Source organism: Tupaia chinensis, unplaced genomic scaffold, assembly GCF_000334495.1.
Source record: "Tupaia chinensis unplaced genomic scaffold, TupChi_1.0 Scaffold000377_5, whole genome shotgun sequence".
Lineage (NCBI taxonomy): Eukaryota > Metazoa > Chordata > Mammalia > Scandentia > Tupaiidae > Tupaia > Tupaia belangeri.
In genome coordinates, this window is record NW_006159879.1 from 675,773 (window position 1) to 687,271 (window position 11,499).

Consider the following 11,499-nt stretch of genomic DNA (forward strand, 5'->3'; position numbering starts at 1 on the left):
TCCCCCTGCCGTTTACTCCCCGCCAGCCACTCCCCGTCGTCAGCAGGGGCTCGGCGACCACTGTGGCGTGCAAAGGTGGCTCCTGGCCACCCACTGTCCTGCGCATGTCCATCCCAGGCCCTTCACGCTGGACGCCCTGGGCTCGGCCTCTCTTCCCCACATAGCCCCGGTGTTCCCGCCCACCCTGCAGCCCCGGGCTGTCCACAGGCTGCGGGTCCCCGATGCATGCACCTTCCTGTCCTCTCCCTGAGTGGCAGACTCGCTTCCCGACCAGCTCGGAGTCGCTGCCCTGGAATCTAACGGGGTCTCGCAGTCGGCTCCTGCTCGGTGACTAACCGCCCCCTGCCCTGTCATCACAGCTGCTCAGGCAGTCCCAGGGGTGTCCCTGCTGTCCCTTACCCACACCCGGCCTGCCAGGAAATCGAGGCTACATTCCGGTTCTGGAAGCGAGAGGCCTGGGCTTTGCTGCAGAACTAGCTGAGGCGGAGGGGAATGGACAAAGGAGTCGGTGAGACAAGGTTGGCCACGAAGGGATCACCTAGCCGGAGGACGAAGGATTTTTACCCATCCTCTGTATGTCTGAAACCCTTCACAGTCACACGCTACACACAGAGACCTGCCAGCCTCCCCGTCCTGGCTGTGAACACCCTCCCAGCCACCACCCTGACCTGTCCTGGCTGTGAACACCCACCCAGCCACCGCCCTGCCCGTCCCGGCCTCCTTCCCACCAACCACCCTGCCCCGTCCTGGCCTCCCCTCCCAGGCACCGCCCTTCCCCGCCCCAGCCTCCCCTCCCACCAACCACCCTGCCCCGTCCTGGCCTCTCCAGTCTGTTCCCAGCAGAGCACCTAGAACAACCTTTCCACACAGTGTCCGACCGTTAACGGACCCACCGTCTTTCCCCACTCAGGGTAAATGCTGGTCTCCTCGTGGTGGCCTCAGCCCTCCCTCCCCTGTGCCCTCTCTCTTGCTGCCCACCCTCTCAGACCACATGTGTCCCCTGCTCCTCATCAACAGCGCAGCGGGGTCTTGCCCCCGTGAAGTCACAGTGGCCGTGCCTACACCACGAAGCTCTTCGAGACGTGTCCGTGGGCTCGCCACCCCCGCTGCCCTCCTCGCCTTCACCTCCCGAGGACGCCAGCCCTGACCCTGCTGTTTGAGTCAGCCCCGCACCCCCAGACCCGCCTCGTTCCCACGTGCAGTCTGTGATCTGTGTGCCAAGCTCGTCCCCAGCATTCTCTGTCGTCCTTCCCCATGGGACATTCCTGTCCCGTTCAGTGCTGCAACTGCAGGGCCGGCAATGGTGCCTACAGACCCGGGACGAGCATCCTGGGTCCTGGGTGGACTAAGCCCTCTGGGGACGGAGGAAATCCGCTCACGTCCCTTCGGCTGCACGGCGATGGCACCTGCTGTCCATGAGTCTGTCTCGCTTTAACTGCAGAACGAGCCTGTGCTTCGGGGTTTCCCACATTACCCGTGAAGAGAGTGAAGACCTCGCCTCCTACCCCCCAGTCTGGCCAGCAGCCAGGACAAGCCAGCCAGCAGCCCCCTGGACCTGAGTTCCGAGGCCCCACTCAGGGGTGTCACTACCAAGGACCCTCTGCCCTGACCTCGCCCTCCTGTGCCCCAGGTCTAGCCAGGAGCCAGGTTAGAGCACCCTGCTTATTCTCTGTCCCTCTCCGCCTCTCTCTGTATATCTTGGGTTTGTTTTTAATTTGTAAACTTCGCTCTCTGCTGCTCTTCTGTCTTTCTAACCTTACCTTTCCCCGCCCCCCGTAAGCAGTAGCAGCTCATTACATCTGACATCTGGGCGGCTCCAGTTGCACGGCATGCCAGCGCGCCCCTAGGTTTCCATTTCTCTTTTTCTTATTGTTTTCATCTTTTTTTCTCTTCTTTTTTTTTTTTCTATTCCTTTTCCTTTTCTTTTTTTCCTTTCTCACTTTTCTGCTCAGCCTCCACACGCTGAGTTTCTAGACAGGCTTAGGTGCTCGGTAGCCAAATATCTGAATGCTTTTAGGGTCAGATTGATCCTCAATTCTCACTGAATCAGCTGTGCAAAGGGAGAAAAACGGTACTGCTTACAGACTGCAGGTCACCTCCTCCTGCATGCCTCTGAATGCTCAGATTTAATTCCAAAAACTAGGAGAAAAATGTGTAATCCATCAGATGGCCAGAAACCAACACAAAGGCAGAAGAAATATGAGAAAACAAGAAAATATCTCTCTAATGGAAAAGAGTAACTCCTCTTCCTCCACAGAGAATACAAAGGAACTCAGGGAGATGTCTGATAAAGAATTTTAAATACACATCGAGACAAAGCTAACAGAGATGCAAGAGAAGAGAGACAGCAAACTCCAGAAGATGCAGGAGAAGAGACACCGAGTTCCAGGAGGTGAGGAGGTTCTTGCACGATCTGAAAGAGGAGGTACACATCATAAAAAAGAATCAAGTGGAATTGTTAGAGATGAAGGCTGTAATACAGGAAATCAAAACCTCCCTTAAAAATATCAAAAGCAGATTAGATCATGCAGAAGACTGAGTCTCAGATGTAGAAGATAGAACTTCAGACCTAGAAAAATTCACCAAAAAGGCTGAGAAAAAAACACCCAAAAATGAGAATAACATATGAGTAATACTAGATACCACTAGATGTCCAAACATTCAGATTATTGGTATCCCCAAAGGTGAAGAAACTAGTAAAAGCATTGATAATCTATTCCATGAAATCCTGGAAGAAAACTTTCCAAACCTAGAGAGGTATTCAAATATCCAGATCCAAGAAATACAAAGGACCCCACATAGAATCAGCCCAAGAAGATCTTCCCCAAGGCACACCATAGCCAGATTGACCAAAACCACAGACAGAGACAGGATACTAAAATTGGCAAGAGAGAAACATCAGGTTACTTTCAAAGGATATTCCATACAGCTAACGTCGGACCTGTCATCGGAAACAATGTGAGCAAGGGAAGAATGAGAAAATGTATTCAAAGTGTTAAGAGAAAAGCAATTTCAACCAAGAATACTGTACTCAGCAAGATCATCCTTCATATGGGAAGAAAAGACAAAAACATTCTGGGAACCAGCAGTTAGCATAACGGCTATGTCGCTGGATTCCCACGTAGTCAACCGCGGTTTGCGTCCCGGACCCAGTGGCTTAAAACTCATGCCGGGCGCGTGTGCGTGCGTGCCCAAGATCCCGAGAGGAGAATGGAGGAGAAGGGATTGCGGCGTGATCATCCCCCCCTGGGGGGGTGATTTCTCACTTTCTGTCTCTATGTCTCTCTCTGTCTGTCTGGCGAGCACACGCGCCCTATAGTGAAAATCTCTTCAAAAATTTAAAAAAAAAAAAGACAAAAACATTCTCAGATAAACAAAACCTGAAAGAATTTACCAACACCAGACCAGCTCTCCAAGAGGTGCTGAAAAGAGTGCTATACCAGAAAAACTAAAATCGAACGCAGAAATAAGAGTACAGGGACCAGCAGTTAGCGTAATGGCTATGTCGCTGGACTCCCATGTAGTCGACTGCGGTTCAAGTCCCGGACCCGGTGGTTTAAACTCATGCCAGGCACGTGTGTGTGCGTGCCCAAGATCCCGAGAGGAGAATGGAGGAGAAGGGATTGCGGCGTGGCCATCCCCCCTGGAGGGTGATTTCTCACTTTCTATCTCTCTGTCTCTGTCTGGCGAGCACACGCGCCCTATAGTGAAAATCTCTTCAAAAATTTAAAAAAAAAAAAAGAAATAAGAATACAAGAAACAACCAAGAAGTAACACTGCACAATGGTAGAGACAAGATTGGAGTTGAATGCTAACGTCCAGGGTTTAAATGGAAAGATCAGACCACAGTAACACTGCACTTTCAATAGAAGAGAGATTAATTACATGAGTCTGAACTAGTGAAATAGAATTTTTTACTTTAGACTAAAACATTACTGGTTTTCTTCAATGCTTTGATTTCCATATTTAAGGATTTTTGTCCTCTCTTGAACTGTTGATAGGTTCATCTACCTACTATCTGAACTGAATCCTAACCTTTTTCTTGACTTTAAGTTTTAAGCAAATTTCTTTTAACATTTTTTTTAATTTTGATCTATTAAAACAAAAACCTTTTGGACCAGCAATTGGTGTAATGGCTATGTTGCTGGACTCCCATGTAGTCAACTATGGTTTGAGTCCCAGACCCTATGGCTTAAGCTCACGCTGGGCGCGTGTGTGTGCGTGCCCAAGAACCCAAGTGGATAATGGAGGAGCAGGGATTGCGGCCGTGGCCATCCCCCCTGGAGGGTGATTTCTCACTTTCTGTCTCTCTGTCTCTCTCTGTCTTTCTGGAGAGCACACATGTCCTATAGCAAAAACCTCTCAAAAAAATTAAAACCATTTTTTAATTAAAAAATGCATTTTTAATAAACTATTAATCCCTACTTAATGACTGCAGTAAGCTAAATAGCCCCAGCAAGGTGCTGCTGTACAGTACGTTCACTTTACTCACTGAGGTTACGCCTAAAGTCAGACATGGGCTTTTATGTCAGCTGTGCTTGCTGTCGAAAGTCTTTAAGCCAATTAAGATCTTTAGTGAACCAATAAAATGTGAAAAAAAGGCATGGAAAACAACTGTATATACCAGAGACAGTGCGGGAGAAGGGGGGAAGCTGGCAGAGAGTGAGAGGTAAGGAATTAAAGTGAGGGGAAATATACAAATATAAGAAACAAAAAATAGAAAATTATTTCATGATCCCGCGTGGTCATGTCCCTGATTGAGCCGACGTACCATGTACGCTGGATGGAAAATCTCATTTTGTACACTGGACTGATGTACGGTGAATGCTCACACTGCCCTCCCACATGCATGCAAAGGCGGTGAGTGGCCGGGACTCGTAGGACGGTGCTGGCATGTGGCATTGTGTTTGTTAAGTAAACAAACGTCACTCGATGGCACGCATGTCCATTCAGTTGCACAGGAGCTCCAGGGTGTGCAGACGCAGAGCCGAGCTGAGGACGCTCCTGCTGCTGAGGGCTCAGTGCAGCCAGGACACATGCAGGGACGCAGCGCTGGAGGCGTCCTCAGGGTGCCACAGGACACTAGGACACGCCCCGGGGAGCTTTGGGGGCTCGGGACTCTCCCTTTAGCGATGGACACCTGAGCCGGGATGCCGGGCCAGGGTGACAGCAGATGCAAAGGCCTGGAGACGGTGGGGCTCCCCTGTCCCACCGGAAGCCAGGCCCCCAGGATCATGGCAGGCAAACAAATCCAGAGCCTCCTTCACCCTGCCACATTCACAGCCCAGCAGCCATGCGGCCTCCCAGGGGGTAGCAGAGGTGTAGACATGGCCATCGTCACAGAAAGCTCTATGGGTCGTGCGGAAGAGCCGGGCACGGGCTGCGTGAGCAGCGGGCCAAGCCTGCCTGCCAGCAGCACGTCACGGTAACCGAGCGGCCGCTGAACCACAGCACAGGCCGTAACCTCCGCAGGGCCCAGAGCCCTCCAGTGGCCAGGGGAGGCTCCTCGGGCTGCAGGACTGAGTGCAGTCCCTGTGTATGCTGGCATGAGCTCAGCCGCCTTTCCAAGGACCAGCAGGGCTCCGAGGTGCAGAGCACGAGAGTCGGGGGGTCGGGTGCCGACACTACAGGCAGAGGTGGAGGTGGCCAGCAGCCCATGGGTGACACCAGGTCCTCAGGCTCTACCCACCTCAAAGCCACACAGTGCAGGTGGGTCGTGAGCACATGTTTTACAAGTAAACACAGGCTTACTGGCCACTTAATCTGATTAAATAATTGTAAGACATTTGATTTACCAATTTATCCTTTAGAAATGGCTCCCTTGTTTCTGGTCAGCTGAAGCAGGCCAGAGCCCGGAACATCTTGCCAGAGTCGGGAAGCTTATGTCCCTCTCCCGGCCACCCAGGTGAAAGGAAGGCAAGGTGTCAAGGTGCCCTGAGTCAGCAGAGCCCAGCCCTCTGCTGGGCAGGGCGGGTGCAGCCCCGTGGTCTCAGCTCTCCCCTCCCGGTGCTTAAACAGCCTCCCCTGAGCATGTCGCCATACATGCACAGGTGCTACAAGTCCTGCAGACGAACAGATTGCAGCAGAGAAAGGGGCAGTTTACCCTTTTTTTTGAAGAAATAAGTCTGAAGACTTGTGCAAGCTAGCAGCCTTGCCGGATGCCGGGCTGCCTATGGTTCCAAGCCCCAATAGCCGGGACCTGTGGCTCATCGCCCCCCCACTCGCCTCTGGACCCTCAGGACTTCGATGTTTTGGATAGTGTGTGGCGCACATGTGCCATGGGATCTTTTCTTTGCTCCTGAGGTGAAGCTCAGCAGCTCAGTAGGAGACGCACCTGTTCTTTAGAAACAGGGAGGACTGGGACCAGCAGGTGGCGTGGTGATTAAGGCGCTGGACACTCCCACATGGCCAACAACAATTTGAGTCCCAGAACTGGTGGCTTGCTTTCTTGCTTTCCCTCTCTTCCTCTCTCTATGTCTCTCTCTGGTCAAATTAAAATATGTGAATGAATAAATTAAAAATTAAATAAATTATTCTTAAAAAAGAAAAGAATCAAGTGGAATTGTAAGGGATGAAGAATGTGATACAGGAACTTAAAATCTCCCTCAAAAGTATTAAAAGTAGATTAGATCACGCAGAAGATTGAATATCAAAGGCAGAAAACAAAACCTCTGACCTTGAGAAAAGTACCAAAAAGATTGAAAAAACAACCAAGAAAAATGAGGATAATATACGAGAAATAGTAGATACCCTCGAGCTCCCCAACACCTGTGCCCGCCAATGTAGTGAACAGTTCTCCTGTCTCTCCAGCTGCTGCTTTCCGTTCCTCGGCGTCTGGTTTTCTGCAACATCACCATGGTCCTAGTTCTTTGCATTTTTTTTAAAAAGCCAAACTCACGTGACTTGAAACCAGGCAGAACAGGACCACACCTGACTGCCTGACCCTCTAGGTCCCTCCAGGGTGGCAGCCACATCCAACACCAAGTTCAACGGCACCCATGGGCACCGCCACGACCCTGCTCTTACCTTTCAACTCGTCGGACGCCATCGCACTGCTGAGACCTGTGGCGCTGCCCGTGGCAATGCCAGCGTCACCGACAGCAAGTCATTAATGACCACACTCCAGCTGGCCAGGGTCTGGAGACCAGTACGAGGGTCAGACTTCCTGCTCCCCACAAGCCACCCACAGTCCCGTGGTGCTCAGGTGCCAGCTCGGGGAAAGTTCTGGGGCCCAAAGTGGAGACAGAACTTTCCGGAGACCAGCATGCCTGTGTGATGTCACAAAGGCTGCAGGGGGGTGACACTCAGGGGCGGGGCCACTGGACAAGCAGGTCTCTGCAAAGCCAAAGTGCAAGGCTTGGTTCCTCCTGCAAATCCCGACCCTGTCAGCCTGCGAGACCCCCATCACCCCTGACCAAACCGCTACCCACAGAGGCCTGGCCAAAACCCCCTCCTGGTCCAGCCAGCACCGAGACAGCATCCTGATCCTCGACGCCACCTGTTGGCTGGCTCAGCAAACGCCGAGCTCTGAGGTTGCCTTAAGGCTAAGGGCCCTCAGTCCCAGGAAGTGGGCACGTGCGTGGGAGTCCAATGCCCCTGACGTCGGAGACCCCAAGAAAGGCCACATGGCTGCTCTGTCCTGTGGCTCAGTGCAGGCAGGGGTGCCTGGGCCTCAAAGACCCCGCTGAGGAAGGACTTTCCACGGAGAAAGGACAGCCGAGGCGGGAACCAACATGGCCTCGCAGAGCTGTCAGGACCTCCGTGGGCAGCAGGTGCTGCCTCTGTCCAGATGAAGAAACCCAGCTTAGAATGGAAGGAGGTGCCCCCAGGCGCCCGGCAGGCGGGGCTGCAGCCAGAGTCCGAACGACACAATGGGTGGCGAGTGTGCTTGCCGGGACATGCAAGAGACCATCACATCCTGGGACCAGCAGTTGGCGCAATGGATATGTCACTGAACTCCCACGTAGTCTACTGTGGTTCGAGTCTCAGACCCGGTGGCTTAAACTCACACCAGGCATGTTTCCTCATGTGCCCAAGATCCTGAGAGGAGAATGGAGGAGAAGGGATTGTGGCATGGCCATCTCCCCTGGGGGGTGATTTCTCGCTTCCTATCGCTGTCTTTCTGGCGAGCACACGCGCCCTATAGCAGAAACCTCTCAAAAACTAAATAACTAAATAAAAGAGACCATCACGTCCCAGCTGGGTCCATCATCGCAAGCTGCCCTTCCCTCTGGCCTTGGCCCCTACCCCTGGCCTGCCTTTCCCTGCAGGAAGCCCCTCTGCCACCCCAGGCAGTGTAGACAGTAGACACATCCCTCACCCTGCCTGGGTGTTCAGCTCCCACCTGACCCTCAAGTCTGTGCTACATGGCTGCCCCTCCCAGATGAAATCCTTTTTCTGAAAACAGAGAAGAAGAAACTATTTCTTTACTTCCGGAGAGGGAGGGGGGGCACCCCCAGCAGAGCCTCACCTCCCCGCAATCCCGACCTCCCACACGGTTACCTGATATGTTCAGGGCGACCAGGCTCTCGGCCCGGCTCATCCTTGTGGCACACAGGCGCACTGCCCACGCCCCATGCCGGGCCCTCATGCTGGGTGAGCTTCTCCAAGAGCACGAACCCGAGTCTCTGCGCAGCAGGCCCCAGCACCCAGGCTCCGTCGCCCCGACCCGCACGTGAGCAGCTCAGGTGCTGTGGTGAGAGCAGACGGGCCAGCCCACTCCCGAGTGCGGGCCGGGCACAGACAAAAGCCACGGGAAATTACACGCTCTTGAGGAAGGCTCCCAACCCTCTCCCCAAGGGGAAGTCAAGGCGCCTGATGTGCGGTCGCAGCCCCAAGTTCTCACCAGAACTCTGCATCCACTAAGGGCCGTGAGCTCCATGAGAGCCAAGGTGAGGCCTGCACACACCACGCAAGGGTCCGCGAGCCTCACTATGCATCAAGACAGCCACCAGATCTCTAATAAATCGTCTCAAAAATTAAAATGAGCTTCATTAACGTCAGAGGGAAGCCCGGTCACAGTAGGGCAGGCGGTAGGGCGCCTCCACACGGTACCAGAACCGCATGGGACGCCCAGGCTGTGCCCACCTGCTCCCTGACCTTGGCTGGCCAGACGGCTGGGGGAAAATTGGGACACGGCCAGACCCTGCCTGGGGTCTCCCTCTTGCACCTGCTCCGTAAATAAATGAACTTTTCCCCACAAACTAAATAAAATTTGGGTCCAGCAGGTAGTGTGGTGGTTAAGGCATTAGACTCCCACATGGCCATCTGTGGTTCAAGTCCCAGACCTGGTGGCTTGCTTTCTCACTTTCTCTCTCTCTCTCTCTCTCTCTCTCTCTCTCTCTCTCTCATCTCTTTCTGATGAGCACATGTGCCCTATAGCTAATTACTAATAATAATAAAATAAAATGTTTTAAATCTTTAAAATAAAATGTTAAAGGTGGACCCTCTGCCTCATGAGTGTGACAGGGCTCCACGCTGGACACAGACCGACCCCGCAGCAGACAGCCCGCGGGCGGGTCCGAGCAGCAGTTGGCCGTCCTGCAGCTCCGCGGGGCCTCATGCTGTCTCCGCCCTGTCAGGACACAGAGAACTTCCATACAAAGGGAGGGAGCACCGCAGCCCCGGTTCCCAGGAGCATTGGCGGGAGGTGCCGGTGTGCACGGGGGCAGGGGGCTGGGCCCAATCGCTACACAGCCCTGGCTGGACGTGTGCCCCTGGCTCAAGACCGGAGGTGGGGCGATCTGTTACATATCAACAGCTAACTGGCTCAGCTCAGGGCACCCCGTCCCCCCACAGAAGCTGAAAAACACGAGCCTTCCTGGCCCGCGTCTGGGCTCAGATGCCAGCAAGTGCCGCAGCGGCCGTGCAGACTGCAGCATGGGCCTCAGACCATGGCCCTGTGGGCATGCAGTGGCCCTGAACGGGAAGCACCCACATGCCCCCGCCCTGAATGGGAGGCTGGGGGAGGCTCAGACACTGCAGCTCCAGCCGCTTCCATGGCAACGCGGCAGCAGCCTAGCAACGCGGTGGCAGCCTAGCAACACATCCGCAGCCTCCAGCAGCAGAGGGGCCTCAAGGCCGCGTGTGGAGAGACTCAGGCTTTGTTCCCTCCGCAGCACCAGGCTGTCCTCCAGTCTTTCCAAAACGCCTGTGAAGTCCCCAGCGCTCTCCACAAATTCCTTTTCTGCCTGAACTCGCCAGACTAGGTCTCCCCGCCTGTAGCTAGGAACTATCCCGGCCCTCGGGGTTGCCGAACCACCCAGTGCCCTCGGGTTGCCCGAACCACACAGTGGCTGTGCCCACTGGGCTGAGCCCCCTCCCCCGTCCCCGGGTAGCCCTGGGCCCCGCCTGCCTCGCCCTGTGGGTGCACCCAAGGACACAGGGCACTGCCGTGTGGGCAGCCTGGGATGGCCACCTGGCACCTGGGGAGGCAGGGCGTCAGGTGAGCAAGACCGCGGAGGGCCAGGGAGTCTGCCTGTGCAGAAACGCTGGTGTCGCTGCTCTGCATGGCAGCCTGAGCAGAGCTTACCACGAGGCCGAGGTCGCTGCCACCCAGTGTCAGCACGCCATGAACCCAGAGCTTCTCCCCACTGGCAGAGGTCAGCATGACCAGTGACACTGACAGTCCTCTGTGTGCCACCCTGGTGTCACACACACACCATGACTGAGCAGAATTCACGGAGCGTACAGGTGTGTTCTGAAGAGCATGACATGGCAGGCCTCTGCCTGCCCTCCTCCCTGCCCGCCCTGCCCTCCCTGCACCTGGGCCCCTCCACCTGCCCTCCTCCCTGCCCGCCCTGCCCTCCCTGCACCTGGGCCCCTGTGTCCCCTCCTTCCCTTCCCCACCCCTCCCAACTCTCTCAGGCCTACATGCACAAACATGCACACACACGTACACACACATACACACATGCACATACATGCACGCACACATGCACACCCACGAGCACACACCACCCAAAAGAACTCCTGAGTGCACTGGTGTCATCCAGCCACAGCTCAGCTCACAGCCCCGCACCCAGCGCGGCACGCGCCCTCGCCTCGTCCTCCCGCTGGGTGGCAGTGTGGGATCGTAGGCCGCAGCCTGCTGCAGGCTGTCCCCAGCTCCATCCGTCTCCGCCCAGGAGGGCTCTGAGAAAAAGCTGTGCCCCAGCCTTCAGTCACGCCTGGATGCAGCACCTCATAAATCCTGGCTGGCTCACAGCAAGGGGCTCCCCCTGCTCTGAGGATCAGCCTGCCCTCTGCACAGCAGGCCTTCCGGAGGAGGCGGAGGGATTACTTCGGGGCAGTGGTTCGGACTTCAAGCCCAGTTCCACCCGATCAAATTCGCACTCCATCGGTCATAATCACACAAGGGCTGAGCAGAGAATGAAGGCCACACACTCGGGGGAGGAAGCACAGGCGGCCCATCCTCCGAGCTCCTCCGCCTGCATGCCTGCACGCACTCTGAAGGCAGCGGACAGGGAATGGCATGCCCCAACAGCCCAGGGAGAGAGT

The 11,499-nt window shown here is 55.0% G+C and overlaps 1 protein-coding gene across 1 annotated transcript in view; it reads right to left on the reverse strand.

Annotated features, from left to right (window-relative positions):
• ALLC (allantoicase) overlaps nt 1–7,241 on the reverse strand; it is a 33,696-nt gene extending 26,455 nt beyond the window's left edge. Inside the window, exon 1 of the mRNA XM_006153521.1 lies at nt 7,027–7,241. Coding sequence (XP_006153583.1) covers nt 7,027–7,048 — 22 coding nt within the window. The 5' untranslated portion in view covers nt 7,049–7,241. The remainder of the gene's footprint in view (nt 1–7,026) is intronic.
• Between the last annotated feature and the right edge of the window lie 4,258 nt (nt 7,242–11,499).